Source organism: Manacus candei, unplaced genomic scaffold (assembly GCF_025592945.1).
Source record: "Manacus candei isolate 608988 ecotype Guabito, Panama unplaced genomic scaffold, ASM2559294v1 h1tg000028l, whole genome shotgun sequence".
In the NCBI taxonomy this organism is placed as follows: domain Eukaryota; kingdom Metazoa; phylum Chordata; class Aves; order Passeriformes; family Pipridae; genus Manacus; species Manacus candei.
Genome location: NW_026138076.1, coordinates 44,175,352 through 44,193,054, shown reverse-complemented (window position 1 = coordinate 44,193,054; position 17,703 = coordinate 44,175,352). Strand labels below are relative to the sequence as shown.

Genomic DNA, 17,703 nt, shown 5'->3' with positions numbered 1-17,703 from the left:
AAATAATTTTTTTTTATGAATTATGATCAGGAGTGAGAATCCAGGGATAAAAATCAGGAGTTCAGTGCCTGGTTTCTTACCTCCCTTCTTGTGAACTGGATGCATAATGAGTTAGCTGCTCTCTTTCTGTTCTGGAGTGGTTTCTTATGATGTCTCTGCCATGTATGTATGTATATGTCTCAACTCATGGCTGATGAGGAAATGTGTTACCTTGGGAAGGTGTCTTTGCAATTGGATGTGGGGTTTTTTTTAATTGTGATTTCTTTTAGGCTTTCCTTAGTATTCTTCTTTAAAGGACCATCAGCTATCTTTGTTGGGGGAAAACTGTAAGATAGCTTTGAAAACTGAAATGAACTTCGTAATACTGGTTTGTTTGATACTGTAATGCCATTGTGCAGAACACATGAATTTGATTCCTTCTAAGTAATCTCATATGACTGAAAAGTCCTTGATTTTTAGATGGGATTACTCTGTGTACTTTCTTGTCAGTCAGGTATTAATTTGTCTTTTGGTTTGTTAGTGAGAAGAAATGAAGGCTTCAAGAGAGATGATGCCAGTGGTGTGTTATCAGGTGCTGATGATATCTCCACATCAAGTCAAGCTAATTCTCAGAGAGCAAGGTAAACTCCGTGAAAACAGTATGTCTTGAAGTGCTCTGTCTTTATCAAAGAACCTATTCTAAATCTGCAAGTAAAGTTTTTCACTCCCATCCCAGCTTCTGCTTAAGGTTAAAAAAATGGCACTTTGTACTGGCATGAAAATAGAACTATATATTGCATTCTGAAGTAAAAGTCTCATGATGCACTGTGATGTAGAGGTAAGTTAGGAGTCCAGATTCAGTTCCCATATTTATTGGAGACTGGGTTGAACTCTTATCAAATTGTTATATCTGTCAGAAGAGCAGGGGCTACGGTCTGCTTGGAAATATTTAATTATTTTTTTATTGTACTTTTCTAAAATAAATGTTTAGAAAGTATTGATATTAATACAGATTAACTTGCATTTCTTTCATTTAATAAGGCAATTATAATGTTTATTTCTTTGAAATAAGTCAAAAACTATAAATTTGGTTGGCTATTCTGAAGAACTCTTACTTTATGTTTTTGTGTTTGAATTAATTTTTTTTAACACCTCAGCACTGATTAGACAGGCCAATTCAGTAATAGTTTATGCTTTTTGGAAATTACTTTGCTGTGCTGTGTATTCAAATATTACATCTTTTGAGGTTTTATTTTTTCAAGTGCTGTTCATCCCTACAGCTTTAAAAAGTAGGTTCTGCTTTGAACATCACCTTAATACAGCACCTTTTTACAGCAGAAGCATATGTTGCCATACCTGTTATGTTTTGAGAGTGGTTTTATTCTAAAGCTTTGAGAATTTTTATTGACACTGACCTTTGGATGGAAAATTTTCTTCTGGTCCCTGCAAGATACCTAATTGGAATATTATATCAAAATGATGCAAGTTATTTTTGTTGTAAGGAAAAAAAAATAAAGACACATTTCTTTCCTTCCCTTCTTCCCTCTTCCTTCATCACATTACAACAATGGGCAGCTTTTTGCTTTGTATGCTGTAGACCAAGAGAAAGATTGCTGCTGTGCTCGATATTAGGATATTTTTGGCATAAGCTGGAGGGGAATGCTGTTCTATTCTATTAAAGAAACCTGGAGATGTCTGAAGATTGGAGCTGTGTTGGGTGATATGTCAAGACTGATGAATATGTCCTCCACATTCTTTTAACACCTAGGGTAATGTGCTGTGAATGGGACTTAGAACCATGCTTTGAACATGGAGATGAAAGTAAATGAGTGTCTGCTTCTTGCACTGTATTGTGTGCCATAAATGGATCTGAGTAAGGCAGGGTCTCAAATGAACTGAATCTCACTGCAGGTGAACAAGGGAACAGTTACTTGGAAATCTTGCAGCTTTCAGTTATCTGATGCATTGGTTTATGCTTATTGGTTTTCTTACTACTTGCACTTTGCCTGAGAAATGCAAAGTAATCTAGAAATGTACATATTGGCATTTTTTGCAGGGAAGAAGTATTTAGGCATTGCTTAACTAAGTCCATACTGGTTTGTTGTCAGGAATATGGGATCTACCTGTGTAACGTCATATATGTTAATCTGCAGTGTCCAAGCAGTCTTAGAAATCCATCCTGCCTTCACATAAGAGGATTTTGGTTAATATGTGTGCTTTTAGGGCAGACTTTCAAGGGGGTGGGATATTGGTTTATAACCTGTGTAACCCTGTTCAAGAACTGTAAATTTCTACTTGGTGTTTTATGCTGTCTTAGCACCACTCTAAAATGACAAGGCAGACTGTTACTACTGTGTGTACAGAATGAGCATATAGCTTTCATAACTTATGTATCATAGTTGGGGTTTTTTTTCCCTTTTGATGAAAACTCCCAAGTCAACCTTCATTCTGCTTTGCCTTGAACCCAGGAAATAGCCCATTCAGCACTGTAACTGTGCTTCAAAATAAAACAGCAGTAATTTGTGGATGCTTATAGAGAACTTTTGTTTCTATTTACAAAATGTTTCAGAAACAGAAAGTAGTATGTGGTATGTAAATGAGTCACATTGTAAATGAGTTGTTGCTGTAAATGAATTGGACCTATTATGCGAGTGAAAATGGCAAGGTAAAACAGTACAGGGTTTCTCATGGTTCGTTTCACATTATTTTTTATTACTATGTTGAGACTGGTACCTTTAATGGACATAATTTGTATACATGAGAAATCTAGAAGGAAAATCTTGATTTGCAACTGTAGCATAGACTTACCTGTTGTGTTTAGTAATAGAATGAATTTTACATTTATGTAACTATACAGTCTTATCTTTAAAATAATAATAATATTTTTTTGAATCTCCTGTTTCTACTTGTTCTTTTCTCTGTGCTTGTGCTAAAAGATACCACTCTGCACTTGCACAGAAATGTCATGGTACAGTACCACAGATAGTTCTTTACTGATTTTCATAACTGTTTCCCCATTTTCATAAGGTGAATAAGTTTTTTATTAACCTAAGTACCAGAGTAGTATGTATATCCAATACCAAAAAAGTGAGGGCGAAGGCTTGATTTTACTAACCTTTTTTTTAGACCTGTTCAGAAACAGAAAAGCAGCCAAAGCAGAATTCAGTCCTGTAGTAATAGTTATATAATACCTATTAATTATGTGATCTGAAGAGAAAACAGTGTGCTCTCTCTGTCTTACTACAGCAACTATTAAAACTTTCCAGTGCTAACAAGTGTAAAAGGAATGCAATCCAATAGGGTAGTTAGCTAAGCAGGGAATTTCTAAGAAAGTAACTTAGTATTTTTATCCAGAACTTTGCATGTTGCTGCTTTAAAATGCCCTGTCTTGGAACAGACTGTGTTTTTTATAACTTAAAACCCCTCGGCTCTCAAAGTAAAACTAGTGATAACAAGTAGTTCCAAGGAGCAGATTCTCAGAGTTTACATGCTTTGGCTGCTCATATAATTCCAAGATTTGGGGAAGTATATGCAGCTTAATCCATTTCTTAAATTCCTTCAGCACTTTGGAGCATGTTTTGGTGTTTTACTCTCTGTTAGAGAGATATCATCTGTACTTCAGTACATACTAATTTTTCTGATCCTGTGATATGTTCTTAGTCAGTCTGTGTAATTATCCATGGAATTATCCTTATAAAGTTGAGTTGTAAATCAAATAGGGGGATTTGTATTTGAGGGAGTCTTTTTTAAAAAAAAAAAAGAGAGCAGTGAAGCTGTTCAGTTATCAGCCAGAGCAGCTTGTGCTGTTTGGGAGAGGTGACCTGTTCTTAAATTAGCAGAAGCCATAGATGTTCAGTAGTACAACCAGAGTATATTCAAACCCTTCTCGTGGTCTGTGACTGTTGTTATCCTTTAAACTTCTTGGAGTACATTCCTTGTGGCAATGGCTTGTCTCTTGTTTCCTCTTTGCTTCTTATATTCCTTATCTTTTTCCTTTTTTTCCCCTTTTTTTTTCTTTTGTTTTCTTTTTCTTCCTTTACTGTTTCTTCCTTTTTCTCTCTAGGAGCAGCAGCTGACATGGATCTCTTCCTTCTGTTGCCTTTTCCTTCCAGTAGACTTCATTTTTCATATCCTTCCTACCTTACCAAAAGACATCCATCCTTTCTCAGTCCATTCCTGACCTTTCCACTGCACTAATCATTAGAGAATGCCTACCTGCTTCCCTTCTTCCAACTTCCTTCTCTGATCCAATACCTGCTAATTTCTTGGTAAGTACACTAGGGGAAGAGTTAATTCTCTTCCATTTTTTAAAGGCATCAGCCTTCCAGGTGACTGCTCCCCTACCATCTTCAGGTTAATAAGTAACTGTGAGGTTCTCATTTACAGTCAGACACTGCTGAAAATACAGAGTAGCAACCAACTACTTGTCTGATGAAGCACCACACAAAACACACTCTTATGATGTTATCTACTAGGAATGTAATTTAGACTTTTTTGTTGTTGTTGTTGGAGTAACAATACTTGCATATTCCGAACTTCACGAAAGAGCTCTACCCATATATGTCAACAGTATTTCCTTGTCTTGGAACCCAAAGAGTGAATTGTGCTGTAACCCCCCCATAGAAAACTGGCAGTCTGACCAAGCCAGAGTAAATTTTGCTTACCCAGGATGCCGAAGGATGCAGATTTATGGTTGGTGACAGTGCTAAGTTAGGAAGAATTTTAAACCATTAGGTTTTTGAGCTTCCTCCACGGACACCCCACACCCACTCCAATTTTCAGAGAAACTAACACATGTCAACAAAGATGATAAAAGCAACCTAAGGACAAAAACTTTTCATTGCCTCTATTACACAGAGCTGTATGTTATTAAAAAGGCAAGATTTCTTTTCTGCAGTAGATGTTTTCACAGTAGCAAGCATTTTCAGATAGAACCAGTTGCAACATGTCTGTCGTTTTCTTATAGCCTTTGATAATTCATAGATATTTATGTTCAGAAAGTGTTTGTTTTTGTTTTATTTCAGAGCCCATCCTTAGACCTTGATCTGAAGGGCTCTTGTGGGTGTATTTAACTTGGTTCATTGTCAATATTCCCATATATGTCAATCCTAATAGGTTTCTTCATGGTGAAAAGCTAAGCATGTGCACATGTCTTAGCAGGTCTGAGACCTTTCCTCATTACTTTGTCCTTTTAGGTGCACGTGATTAAGTCTGTTGTAGAAAGAAACAGAGGAGGGAGAAGGGAAACAATGCTGTGAAAGCCCTGCACAATGGAAAGAACAGTGGGCTTACATTAATACATTTTTCTCTAATTACTTTGTGTCTTCCCTGAAATTTCATTTGAAATTCATTTAAGCATCATTCTCTTCTTGTATATTTCTTATTTTAATGCTGGTTTTATATGCTAACCAATGACACCTGACTATTAAAAAATAAAGAGAAGGTGGTGCACTGTTCATAATACTGGTATTCATTAGTAACTTTGTAACAAGATGAAAATAGAATTTGAAATCATATCCACCAAGCATAGAAAGCTGTACTGTCTGGGCAGGTTTATTAACTGATTTCTCATTCATCAATCATATCTTTTAGGTTCTTCTGAAAACTAGGTGTATACATAAATTGAAAAGTAGGTTATATAAATGGAATGTCTTTAAGTCTGTAGATTACCTTACTATAAAGGACTGTATATCAGTATCACTGTATATCAGTATCAGTATTTAGGACTTACTCTAAATTTATCTGTATTTCTCAACTTAAATGCAATGATATGCAGGCTTCTAAACATTTTCTTTGCTTTTTCATGTTTTTTATTGCTCAGTTTAGATGTATGGTAAACACTGAGCTTAGAATTGCTTGGATTTCTCTGTTCTTCTCATTTCTTAACCACCTTTTTCATTTTTCAAATTAAAAAATGGCTTTTGTTCACCCAAAATGGGACATGAAATTCTTTCCTTCCACAGAGAATAAAACTGATAGGATTTTTGGGATCCATAGCTGTTGAGAAAAGAACTTGAGGATAGATTGCTGTGTTTTTCTGGAATACTGATGCGGTTTTTGTTAGCTTTTTTCTTGTCTTTTCCTTCAGATTATCAATTTAGACTCTAAATTAGTCTTTGTGGTGACTGTGTATCAATCAGGCTGTTGTTGGGAATTTAAAAGAAAAGGAACTATTTTAAGCAAAATAAGATTATGAAAACATTAGAGGATGATATTTAGAATAATTAAGTATGTAGAATGTTAATGCATATGAAATATTTATGTAAATATTTCAGGCTATACTTCTGCTCAGGAGAAATCAGAGAATAAATAGCAGGCCCATACAAACATAGAAAGTGTTCGGAGCAATATAAAGGACACTATCATTTCAGTTTATTTCTTTAACAATATATTTTTGAGCATGCCTTTTTCACAGTCCCTGCTTGAACACAGAAATTAAGATGTTTTTAAAGCATTGATATTTTTCTTCCTCCTGTGTGCCTCACTGGTTTTGTGCTGATTCACTGGGTTGGTAGTGTCAAGTATTTTTTCCACTGCAGCTGAGCCTTTATTTTAATATGAATAAATGACAGGCAGCTCTAGGAACTTGGCATGTTTGCTCAATTTCTATATTGATGCACAGGGCTAACCTCCTGGCTGCTTAATAAATGTGTTCCATGTTCTGTTTGATAACTAGTTTTTGTGTTCCGTGTTTCCACTTGGGAATGTGCTTAAAGCAGCAGAATGTCTTAGGCATACCTATTAATGTCTGTCATCCCCTCTGACTATCCTATAGGCAACATGAAGCACCATTTGAAGGCAAACTAATAAGTCAAGAAGTGATGTTGAAGCGTCAGGAAGAAGAAATGATGCAACTGCAGGCTAGAATGGCTCTCAGGCAGTCTCGACCTAACCTCTACCCAGGAGATGCAATTAGGTCCTCAGTGCTCGACATCACCAGAGATCCACTGAGAGAAATAGCCCTGGAAACAGCCATGACACAAAGAAAACTGAGGGTAATGCCCTGATCTCAGGTGAACTCTTATTTTCATCCAAACAGAGCAGTGGCTTGACTGAAACTCTAGTATGTGGGACTCATGAACTGGGTCCTGTAATAAATAATCATCAGCAATTAAATACTAGGTGTTTGTTGTTGCCCTGATGGGAAAGGACTACTCTCACAGGGTGAAGTTATGAGATTTTTTGGCATTAGTGGCTGCAGAGCCTAAAGTGGTATCAAGAGATGCTAAAACAGGCAACAAGGCTTGACAGTTGTATCAATTAAACAATATAGCGTCCTAACAAAGGTAAGGTGTAGATTTTCTTCTGTATTCTGTGGTGTTTTCAGCCACTTCATTTGCATTTCTCTTAGTGGAATGTGGATCTGTCCCACCAGCATCAAAGGTTATTAAATGAACAAATTGGGAAGGTAAAGAAAGAGAGAGAGGATTCATTTGGCCCTTAGGTTCACCCTGAATCCCCATGCAAACTCCCCTTTGCTTTCCCAGCCGTCTTGGCATGTGAACGAAATATAAGATTACAGAGAAAGAGGGAGACAGGTATATAGGTAAATAGAATGTCTGATGTGTAAAAGAGATGATGGCTTGATGCCCTCTGCTGCTACTTTCTGTGAACTGGATATTTTTTTCTTTTAATAAGGATAAGAAAACTTGAAACAAGACTCAGGGATTTGCTGCCCTAATACAGGGTAATAGCTCCTGTATCTGTCTCCAATCCATAGCATTCTGATGAGTTAGTTCATGTGGGCTTTAATTAACCAGGGTGGTTCCCCTCTCTGCCCCCCAAACCGTAAGAGGTTTATGTGCAAATGTTTTGCATTTGGTACACAGGAGGTAGTAGGCAGTTGCCAATGAAGGTTTTCCCTCAAAAGGTGAATCTTGGCCCACTTGTGGTATTGAAGTGGGTAGAGGACTTCCTATAACAGTTTGGACAGATAAACTCCTGTAGTTTATAGTGTGAATTATTAGAACATTTATTTGTCTACAGGCAGACAGAAATTGGCCAGGATATCTACTTGATAGATAGAACTAGGCTGAAACATTTCAGTCTTCAAGAGATGAGACTTGTGTGTCATAGGCAGAGATTTGTCAAGCTGGAATTGTCACCAGTGCGGAAAATCTTAGTGCTGTCAGACAGTTCCTTACCAAGATAAACTCAGATGGTCCCAGTATACAACCCATGTATTTTAAGGGAAGACAAATACTCCACCATTTGCTTTTTGTCCGGCAAAGGAAGGAAAATATACAGTGTAATAATGTCACCGACACTGTAACTTACCGGTGGTGTCTGGCACTCATGCTGGCAAAATCGTGTTATTTAGGCTTAGCACTTCAGTGAAGGAATTCAGTGCAATTTTCTAATTTCAGACTTCGGTTTCTCTTTTGCATTTGGAGTTAACTGTGCCTCAGCCTCTTGTTCCAGCAACGCAGTGTTCATTCATACTCTTTTGTGATTTGCAGAATTTCTTCGGCCCAGAGTTTGTGAAAATGACGATTGAGCCGTTCGTCTCCTTGGATCTACCAAAGTCTATCTTGGTAAGAAAGGGGCTGTTCAGCCATCTGAGGCAGGGGAAGTGTGTGAAACCAACAAATGTGGGTTTATCACAAGTGTGAATGTTGAGAGAATTTAATTTCACAAAATGCAGACTAAGAAAGGAAAGAGCGATGACACCAGGCGAAAAGTGAATGTGATGCTTCTAAGCGGGCAGAAGCTGGAGCTGACCTGTGATACCAAAACAATATGTAAAGATGTCTTTGATATGGTTGTTGCCCATATTGGCTTGGTGGAGCATCATTTCTTTGGACTGGCTACTTTAAGAGGTAAGAATAATGATTTGATGTATTTGACAGGTACAGAATAAGAGGAATTAGCTACATGGTTTTGAGAAAAGATGAGCAGAGACTGCCTCCCTCAGAGGACACAAAAGGGCTTTGGGTTCTGTTAGTACAGCTTAGGAATGCTGCAGCCTGTGGTGGAGGCAAACCCTTTGTGATGCAGAGGAGGGCTCCTGCTATAGAGGGAGATGCCTCTGTTACTCCTGAGCTATTAGTTTTTGCTATTAGTTGAATACTCTTTTTCTCACTGGGTAGAAGGTCATTCTGGGAAAACTAATCCAAGTTTCTTGTTGGCCTGTCTCACAGGCTGTTGAAGAATTGTAGCCTTTACAGTATTGGCATGACATAGAAGCTATTAGCAGCTCACAAGCTTACTCCATGACAGGCTGCTGGTACTCTTAAACACTTTTCAGAAATGTAAATTGGACAGAAATAGTAAGGGAAGAAAGGACTGACAGATTTTGGATTTCCTCTGGGATAAGAACTTGTACATTTAAAAAAAACCCCTAACTCCTATTATCCAAGAAGGTAACTTAATATTTTTTTTCCATATTGGTGTTTTCAGGATAACTATAAAATTATGTCTTCAGCCCCTATTCAGTATTCCCTATAATATATATTGTGCTTATAAGTCATTGCTAGTCAAGAGAAAACCTTCCTATTTAGAGTTATAAATATGGTTTTTATCCTCCAACTGGAAAATATATTTGGTTTTAATGTTTTTACCAATGTGCTTCCCTTTAACATTCATGGCAGACAATGAATTTTTCTTCGTTGATCCTGACATAAAGCTAAGTAAAGTAGCTCCAGAAGGATGGAAAGAAGAACCAAAGAAAAAGAACAAGCCTCCTGTCAACTTCACTCTGTTTTTTCGCATAAAGTTTTTTGTGGATGATGTCAGTCTGATACAGTGAGTGTATGAAATTCTTTTTTAGCCCCTTGAGCCCTAAATTTATGGACAGAAACTGGCTATTAATCAAATACTGGAAATTTGCTATAACAGGAAGAGTGCCAAAGATAGTGTGGGGGATTTTTTTCATGGTTTCTGTTTTATTTTCCTGTCCTAGGCATACGCTGACCTGTCACCAGTATTACCTACAGCTGCGAAAGGACATCCTAGAAGACAGGATGCACTGTGATGATGAGACAGCCTTGTTATTAGCATCCCTAGCTCTCCAAGCTGAGTATGGAGATTACCAGGCAGAGGTACATCATCCGTTTCACCTTTGAAACTGTGATCTTGCTGCTTATTAAAAGACTGTGATCTACCACACATGCTTTACAGCTCTGTGCTGGACTGGAAGCTCAGCTGATGTGCTGTTGGCAGGTTTTGCTGTGAGCAAGTGTTCTTTCAGTCTAACACAGGTTGTTGCAGACTTTAGTTCAACATCTGGGTGTTGAACCCCTTCTTTTCAGTGGAAGTAGAGTCAGACTTGAATATGAAGAAACAGATGTGAAGTTAAGCTCTGGGTCAGGGCTGAGATTCTGATTCCCTCCCGTTACTCAGAATCATTTGATCCTATGATTTGTAACGTACAATTCTTTGTCAAAATGAATGTTTATGCTTCATTTGTGCTCACAGGGTAGTATGTGGAGGTGCCATCACAAAAATGTTTCATGTTGTAGGTGCATGGCATGTCGTATTTCAGACTAGAACACTATGTCCCCGCGAGAGTGATGGAGAAGCTGGATCTGTCCTACATCAAGGAGGAGCTGCCAAAATTACACAGCGCTTACGTGGGTGCATCTGAAAAAGAGACTGAGTTAGAATTTCTGAAGGTAGGTGGGCAGCAATTTGCTTCCTTAATCTGTAACTTAAGAATTTCCTGTTTGGAATATGGGTGCATGGATAGCCAAAGCCCGAGAAAACAGCTCAGAGTCTGAGTAACACTGAAAGGAAGAAAGCTGAAAAGATTTTTTTTTTTTTTTGCAAAAGACACATCATAACAAGCAAAAAATAAATGGTAACAGATGGGAAGTTCTCTCACTTTTTTGCAATCAGTAGTCTTCATGTTTTAGCTCATGCTAGCTACAAGCAACTATTTATTCTTGTATTTACTCTGAAGGAAACTGTGTTAATGAGGCAGCACAACCTGCATTCCCCATATCTTTTGTGCTTTCTTTAGAGGAGAAAAAATATTTAAATTATGAAAACTTTTCTTACAGATAATACTGTTCATGGAAGCACTGCCAAGGAGAATTTCTTGTGTAGGTACTGTGTAAGGTGATAGGAAAACTATTATCACAGATACATTTGGGTTTTTCTAAAAGGACCATTGAGAAATCTAATTACAGTGTTTGCTGCTGTTGCTTTTGAGATAATAATTAGGTTCTGCCTTGATAGAATGACTGCAAATGAGTTGGTGGGTGAAGGTTTGTTGCTGAAACACCGAATAACCACTACACTGAAATTCCACAGTCACGCTGTACTTCCACAATCTCTTTGAGTACGCGAAGAGGCACTTGGCTGACTTGGCCCCTTCTGAGCCTGTTCATCATTTCACAGAAGTGTTCTTGTAACTTAATCATAGGAAACAAGAATAGGGGACTGGATCCTAGCTAAACCCAGCCTTACTGGGGGTGGGGGGAGCAATTAGATTCCCTCCTTTGATTTCATTACATCAGTCCCTTACAGCAGTAGTGAAAAGACAACAGAAACAAATGACTGGGAGTGCAAAGTGAGTGAAACTGCATCTTTTGGTGGTTAGGATACCTTAATGTGATCACAGAATTGCAATGTTAATTTAGTTCTGTGTTTTAAAAATGTGTCAATAACAAGTGCATCTGGCTAGTTACAGTTACTTGATAACAGTTGGTTTACTAAAATCTACACATACATACATACATGAAAATATTTTTAGTGAAAATATTTGTACAGAGGTATGAAAACTTGTATTGGCCTTAACTTCATACTCACAGAAGTTTCATTGCATTGATCTGTACAGTTGTGTCAGAGGCTTACAGAATATGGGGTTCACCTTCATCATGTGTTGCCTGAGAAGAGATCCCAAACAGGTATCCTTCTGGGAGTGTGCTGCAAAGGAGTTGTTATTTTTGAGGTTCACAATGGTGCCCGTACACCTGTACTACGCTTCCCATGGAGAGAGACAAAGAAAATATCCTTTAGTGTAAGTTGGCCTCTTTTCCTCTCTCTCTGTCTACACATCTGTGTTTGTGTCTCCCTTTACTGTGAGCCCTGTGTTCATTATTTTTGCAAATTTGGCTGCCATTCTAACAGCATAATCAGACTGCATTTTGTGTGGCTGTTGTATTATGGGATTGAAATGGGAGTTGTGATGTTTTAGAGATTTTTTTTCTTTCTATTAGCTTGCATTCCATGCTGTTGAGATTCCAGCCTCAGAACAGAGTTTAACACCTGTGTTTTGGCAAATCTGTATTGATGTGATATGCGGCTTCCCTGCCTTCTAAGGAAAGAGCTATTACAAGGATAGATCAAGGGCTACTCTAAGCTTGGGGAGAAGCTTTGCCCCTGTACTGCATTTCTGGGCAATCTGCCCATGCTGCTGTGTGGGGCATGGATGGTGAAGGAGCACCAAACTGAGAATCCTTGCTTTAGAGGACTGAGTACTGGAAAAAGCCAGTACTCAGTAGGAGTTATACTTGTGTTGCTTTTAAGTTGTTTTATTTCCAAGAGTAGTTAAGTTAAATGATAACAGATAATGGAGGCTGACACTTGATCTGGACAATACCAGCCAACTTCAGTGGGTGCATCATAATCTGGTGATCATGTGTCAGTTTTTAATGAGGCACTGAGCTTCGAGTGCTTACCTTTATGTAGGTATTGAAAACAGTAGTTCTAATTCTGGCTGATACCTTATTGAAAAGCTACAGCATGTTTCATATGATTTTAATTAGAATTGAGAAACTGAAGTTTAAAAATTACTAAAAAGGTAAATTCAAGACCTGAAACATTAACTGATAGATTTCATAATTAGATGGGCATCTAGTTCTTTTTCTCTTGAGTGGCAGCACCCCATGTGACTTCTTCAGGGGCTTTTGAAAACCCCATCCTGCAAGATGTAATAGGGCTGGTTGTCACTACTCAACACCAACAGTAACAGAGATGGATTAAATAATAATAAAGCACCATCTCAGCTAGCCCAGAAGTAGCTTTAAAGAGATACTTTGTAAATCTCAAATTACTTTCGACTCCTATTTTAACAGAAATATCTCCCATCAGTGCATCATTTGCCTCAGGAAAGTTTGAATGCTATAACTGTGCACAAGCAAATGCAAAATTGTGTGTAGGCTAAGAGAAATAATTGTCTTCAACTTTTTTCTTTCTCCATTGTGTAGAAGAAGAAAATAACTTTGCAGAACACATCAGATGGTATCAAGCATGCCTTTCAGACTGACAATAGTAAGACTTGCCAGTACCTTTTGCATCTCTGCTCTTCCCAGCATAAGTTCCAGCTACAGATGAGAACCAGGCAGAGCAATCAAGACACTCAGGACATTGGTAAGGACTGTGATACTGTGTTGGTCTTTAATAGCAATCTGTATGTATTTTTGTAAGGAGAAAAGCTGAACTTCAGTAATTCTGAGTGCTACATATGTGTAGCTCTACATTTGGAGGGTTTATACTATGGAGAGACTCTACTAGCTAAGTTTGTTTAGATTTTGTTTAGGGGGAGTTGGGAAAGGAATTGGGAGAACACAACAAAGCTGGCACAGCAACTCCTCTAAACTAAAAGGAATCTACAAATAGCTCACTAATAGTACTTTCCCCTTTGATTAATGGCCTTTTTTTTAAAGAAATAACATCAAGATATTTCGATAAAAGGACTTTTACCTTTTGCTTAATGTGAAAGGAATTGGTTTGATAGTGTGGAATTATGGATATAATGGTGTGATCCTGGGAGGACAGATAAAACTGGGAGCATTTCATGATGCTGCATCTTTAAGCTGTGGGTATAGCTCTCTTTATTCCACATAATGCTTCGTGGACCTACTTAGGAACAACATTGATACTATGTCCTTCGTAATTGCCACTTCCTTCATAATTTGTGAGTAAAATAGGAAATGTAAAGACATTCTTTTTAGATAGAAAATATTAACTGGAGAATGTAATCACTGAAAAAAAAAACCCTGTACTAATTTCTTCACTGTTTAGAGCAGAGCTCACTTGGCTGGCTGACCTTCAGCATGGTCTGGAAGTGCTACTTTGGTCAGTCTGTCTGCTCATTCTTTCTTTGTTCCGTTTTTATCTGTCTGCATTCCAGTTGCTGTTAATCCAGACTTCCACAAGTGTAGCTGGGATGGAGTTTGACCCCATTGCTGCAGATATTGCCATCTCTAATTTAAAAAAAAAAAAAAACAGAGAGAAGGGGTGGGTGTGGGAAAAGGCATGTGGCAACTATGCAGCCTTTTTTCTGTTCTCTTGGGCTCAGCCAACTTCAGGCCAAGAAATAGACCAAGTGACTTCAAGTCTTTATGCCATTCTCTGATTTAGTGTTTGCTTATCCTAAATTGCAGAGAAAAACCATACACAAGAGGCTTTCTTAGCTAGGCAAACTGGGTTGCTTTTAACAGATGGAGTATGTTATGCCGTGGGAGTCTGGGAAACAATAGTTTGCCTCTGTGCAGTGCAGATCACCTGGAATTCAGAGGTCTCAAATTCTGCCAATCATTCATAATCAGAAGCAAAAAAATCAGCATTATGGTTAATTCCATTACACTGGTTATTAAAAGTAAAAACAACTAAACCAAAAAATTTGCTTTTGTCATAACCTTACTGATCTGGGTTAACAACACAGTGAACACAAACATGTGCCTTGCAGTGTTCATGAGGTGGAGTAGCAGAGTACAGAAGATAATTGTTCTTTGGAAGATTATTTAGAAATACAGTATTGCAGTGTATTGCAAGACTCACTCTGATTTCAGTCAGTGAATGGGAAAAATATTTTGAGACAAGGAGCAAGGCCTGGCATGCATAGTGACAGTGAACAAATTTTCATGGAACATAACTGAGAATGGAGGCATAAGGCCTTTATAGCCCCTGTGAGGTACATGACATGTTTTTCACTTGTTGCACGTCCTCAGTGACCTGGGGGGAAACCATTTTAGTACATGTAAATATAATAGAAAGACTTAGACCTGGAAAATAGAAGGAAAATGCCTCTTGAATAATCTTTCTGCATGAATAGGAGGAGATGAGACACAAGTTTAAAAAAAAAAAAAAAAGAAAAAATACTAGCAGTTTTATGGTATATAAGAAATAAGATAAACTATAGCATGAGGAATGGTGGTTTCCTTTTTGCACAGCTTCTGTGGCCATGCAGTGAACAGAACCAAGCACTGAGTTTTAAGATGAGTGTTTAGGTTCCAGAAAGGGCATATGGAAAACCACAAAAATGAAGTGAGGGTTGAGTCAACCTTATGGAGAATTAGTTTTGAGCACATGAGAATTTTCAGTTATGGGGTTGGCAGAAGGTGTGAAAGTGTTCATCTGAAATCCATAGAAATTCAGTTTGATGTTTGCAGAGGGTAAATACAGTGTTAAGAGAAGAGATATTAGAATATTTTATTAAGGCATTCTTCCCCAGGATGGGAACACAGCAAGATCAGGTGTTATTGATGCTTTCTGTCAGAGTCAGGAAACTGGGATTTGTGGATTTCTGGTCTGATTGAGGAAAATCATTCTTTTGTACCTCATTTAGTCTGGTGGCTGTGGCTAGAGGAGGTGTTTGGTGTGGATAAGAAAGTGGCAGTTGTGTACTAATTCACCTTTAAAAAGGAGAAAAACGTACCTTCCACAACTAAATCTGCTCAATCTGTATGCCTGTTACTGTTACTAGTTACTGCTGAGTTAATTCCTGCCCTAGGTATAGGAGGAAGGAATGTCTTTTGGAATGGCAGGGCTAAGGTTGCATTGGCCAAATATGCTCTTTCCTAAATGCCAGAGTATTTACCATTAAAGCTAATGGATGATGTGTACCAAAAGTAATATTTTCCTTTTAAGTTACAGTGCAGCTTCCTAAAGCAACTTATTTCAGAAATGTTTGTACGGTTTAAAGAAAATACCAGTTAATCCTAAATCAAAAATATGTATGCAGCTGGGGATTGCCTTTCCTCAGACTTCCTTGTGAACCCATTCCAAGACATCAGTGAAGTTTATGAAGGGTTCAGGTGGCCTGATTTCCTTTAAAGTGTCTAACCAGCCAACAAGTTACCACAGCTTATCAAGTTTCTGTGTGAGAGCCAAGCCACAGGAACTTAACTGCTAGCCTTAGGAGGCAGTTAGGATAATGGAAATGAGCCCTGCTCAGCTTTGCTCTGAATTAAGATGGGGGTTAGACTAAGTTTTATTATCTTGCATTCGCTTTCAGCTAAGAACATCCACCCAGACAGTTCCCACGACTCAGCTGACAGTAATTTAATTACAGTCCAAAACCTGTCTCCCTCTGCTGCTTAAGGGAATCCTTGTTAATGTGTCAAAAAGTCTGGCAAACCCCAGTCAACACTTTCTGTTCTGTGCTAGAAGGCTTAGGATGTTTCTGGCAGGGAGGTTCTCAAGTGCACCTGAGTGAAGTGATGCTCTTTAACCAGGCAGAGATGCTGCCAAGCCCCCGTGACCTTGCAGCTGTACTGTAAATGTGCAGGGACTTGTGAAGAAAACTAAGCAATGAATAGATGGAAGTTTGGTAGGATGTGATACTGTGGAGATGGGGGAGCCCTATTTGTTCAAGTTTTGGAGAAGGCTTGTATGAGGAGGTTAAAGGAAGTGTAGTCTTCCAGGTCACTTGACCTGAGGGTATTATTTGTTTTGCAGAAAGAGATCATGTGCCTGTGTATAAGGCACAGCAGTTTAACAGGGAATGTGAGTCTTCATGCTAATAAAGGGATAAATATTCTGCTATTCTGTGTTTTTGGACTTTGGTATAGTAGACAATCAGGTTAGTGTAGTGTCAGGAACTTCAAACTTCGCTTCCTGAGCAAACTACGTGGTGGGTGTTAATATGTGTCTGATCATGGTACGTACTTCTAAGCATCTAGGGAAGATGTATTTTATGTTAGTTGTTTTAAAAGCATGCTTTACACAAGGAGGTCACACTAGCTCTACTGAATAACTTAAATTGTTTGGGGGTTATTTTTGTTTTTGTTTTTTTTTTTAATTTCCACAGAAAGGGCTTCATTTAGGAGCCTAAATCTTCATGCAGACTCTGTCAAAGGTTTCAACATGGGACGAGCCATCAGTACTGGCAGCCTGGCCAGCAGCACTTTGAACCGCCTCGCTGTTAGACCCCTGTCTGTTCAAGCAGAGATTCTGAAGAGACTGTCCTGCTCTGAGCTCTCACTCTTCCAGCCTCTTCCTGGCTCTTCAAGGGACAAGAATGAGAAGAGTCCGTGGGAGGAAAGGCCCAGAGTTATGAGCAAGTCGTTTCACGATCTGAGTCAGAGTCACATCTCTGTCTACCCCCAAAAGAAAAATATTATTACTGCTCTGGACTCTTCCCCTAAAAAAATAGAAGATATAATGGGAAGAGTCTTTCAGCAAATGCCAAAATTTGATACTGGATCAGCAGCAGGAGCACTAAAACCGAGCAAGTAAGAGTCTCTCTGACCACCCTGCAGTATCTTTGTGTACAGTCAATGTACATTTTGCATCAGTTTTGATTTATTATTCATACCATTATTTTATTACATTGATCCTTCCCTCTCCCAACTTCCTCTTCCCTCTGTCTGGTTCCCCTTCTCTCCTTCTCCCCTTTAAGTTCAAAATCTCATGCAGGTTTAAGTAGAAGCCCTGAAAGAAAGAAAAATGAATCAGACTCATCATCCATTGAAGATACCGGTCAAGCCTATGTTGTAGGTCAGCATGCAAAAAATGATATTACTGTATTTACTAACTAACCTCTAAAATTGCTTT

At 38.3% G+C, this 17,703-nt stretch overlaps 1 protein-coding gene across 3 annotated transcripts in view; it reads left to right on the top strand.

Moving 5' to 3' along the window:
• PTPN13 (protein tyrosine phosphatase non-receptor type 13) overlaps positions 1–17,703 on the top strand; it is a 117,742-nt gene that overhangs the window by 69,550 nt on the left and 30,489 nt on the right. For all 3 annotated transcript variants that reach the window (XM_051790894.1, XM_051790895.1, XM_051790893.1), the window contains exons 9-19: positions 521–620; positions 6,755–6,974; positions 8,439–8,513; positions 8,624–8,798; positions 9,570–9,723; positions 9,881–10,019; positions 10,440–10,592; positions 11,759–11,941; positions 13,131–13,293; positions 16,958–17,381; positions 17,549–17,646. In XM_051790894.1, the coding sequence (XP_051646854.1) occupies positions 521–620; positions 6,755–6,974; positions 8,439–8,513; positions 8,624–8,798; positions 9,570–9,723; positions 9,881–10,019; positions 10,440–10,592; positions 11,759–11,941; positions 13,131–13,293; positions 16,958–17,381; positions 17,549–17,646 (1,884 nt within the window). The remainder of the gene's footprint in view (positions 1–520; positions 621–6,754; positions 6,975–8,438; positions 8,514–8,623; positions 8,799–9,569; positions 9,724–9,880; positions 10,020–10,439; positions 10,593–11,758; positions 11,942–13,130; positions 13,294–16,957; positions 17,382–17,548; positions 17,647–17,703) is intronic.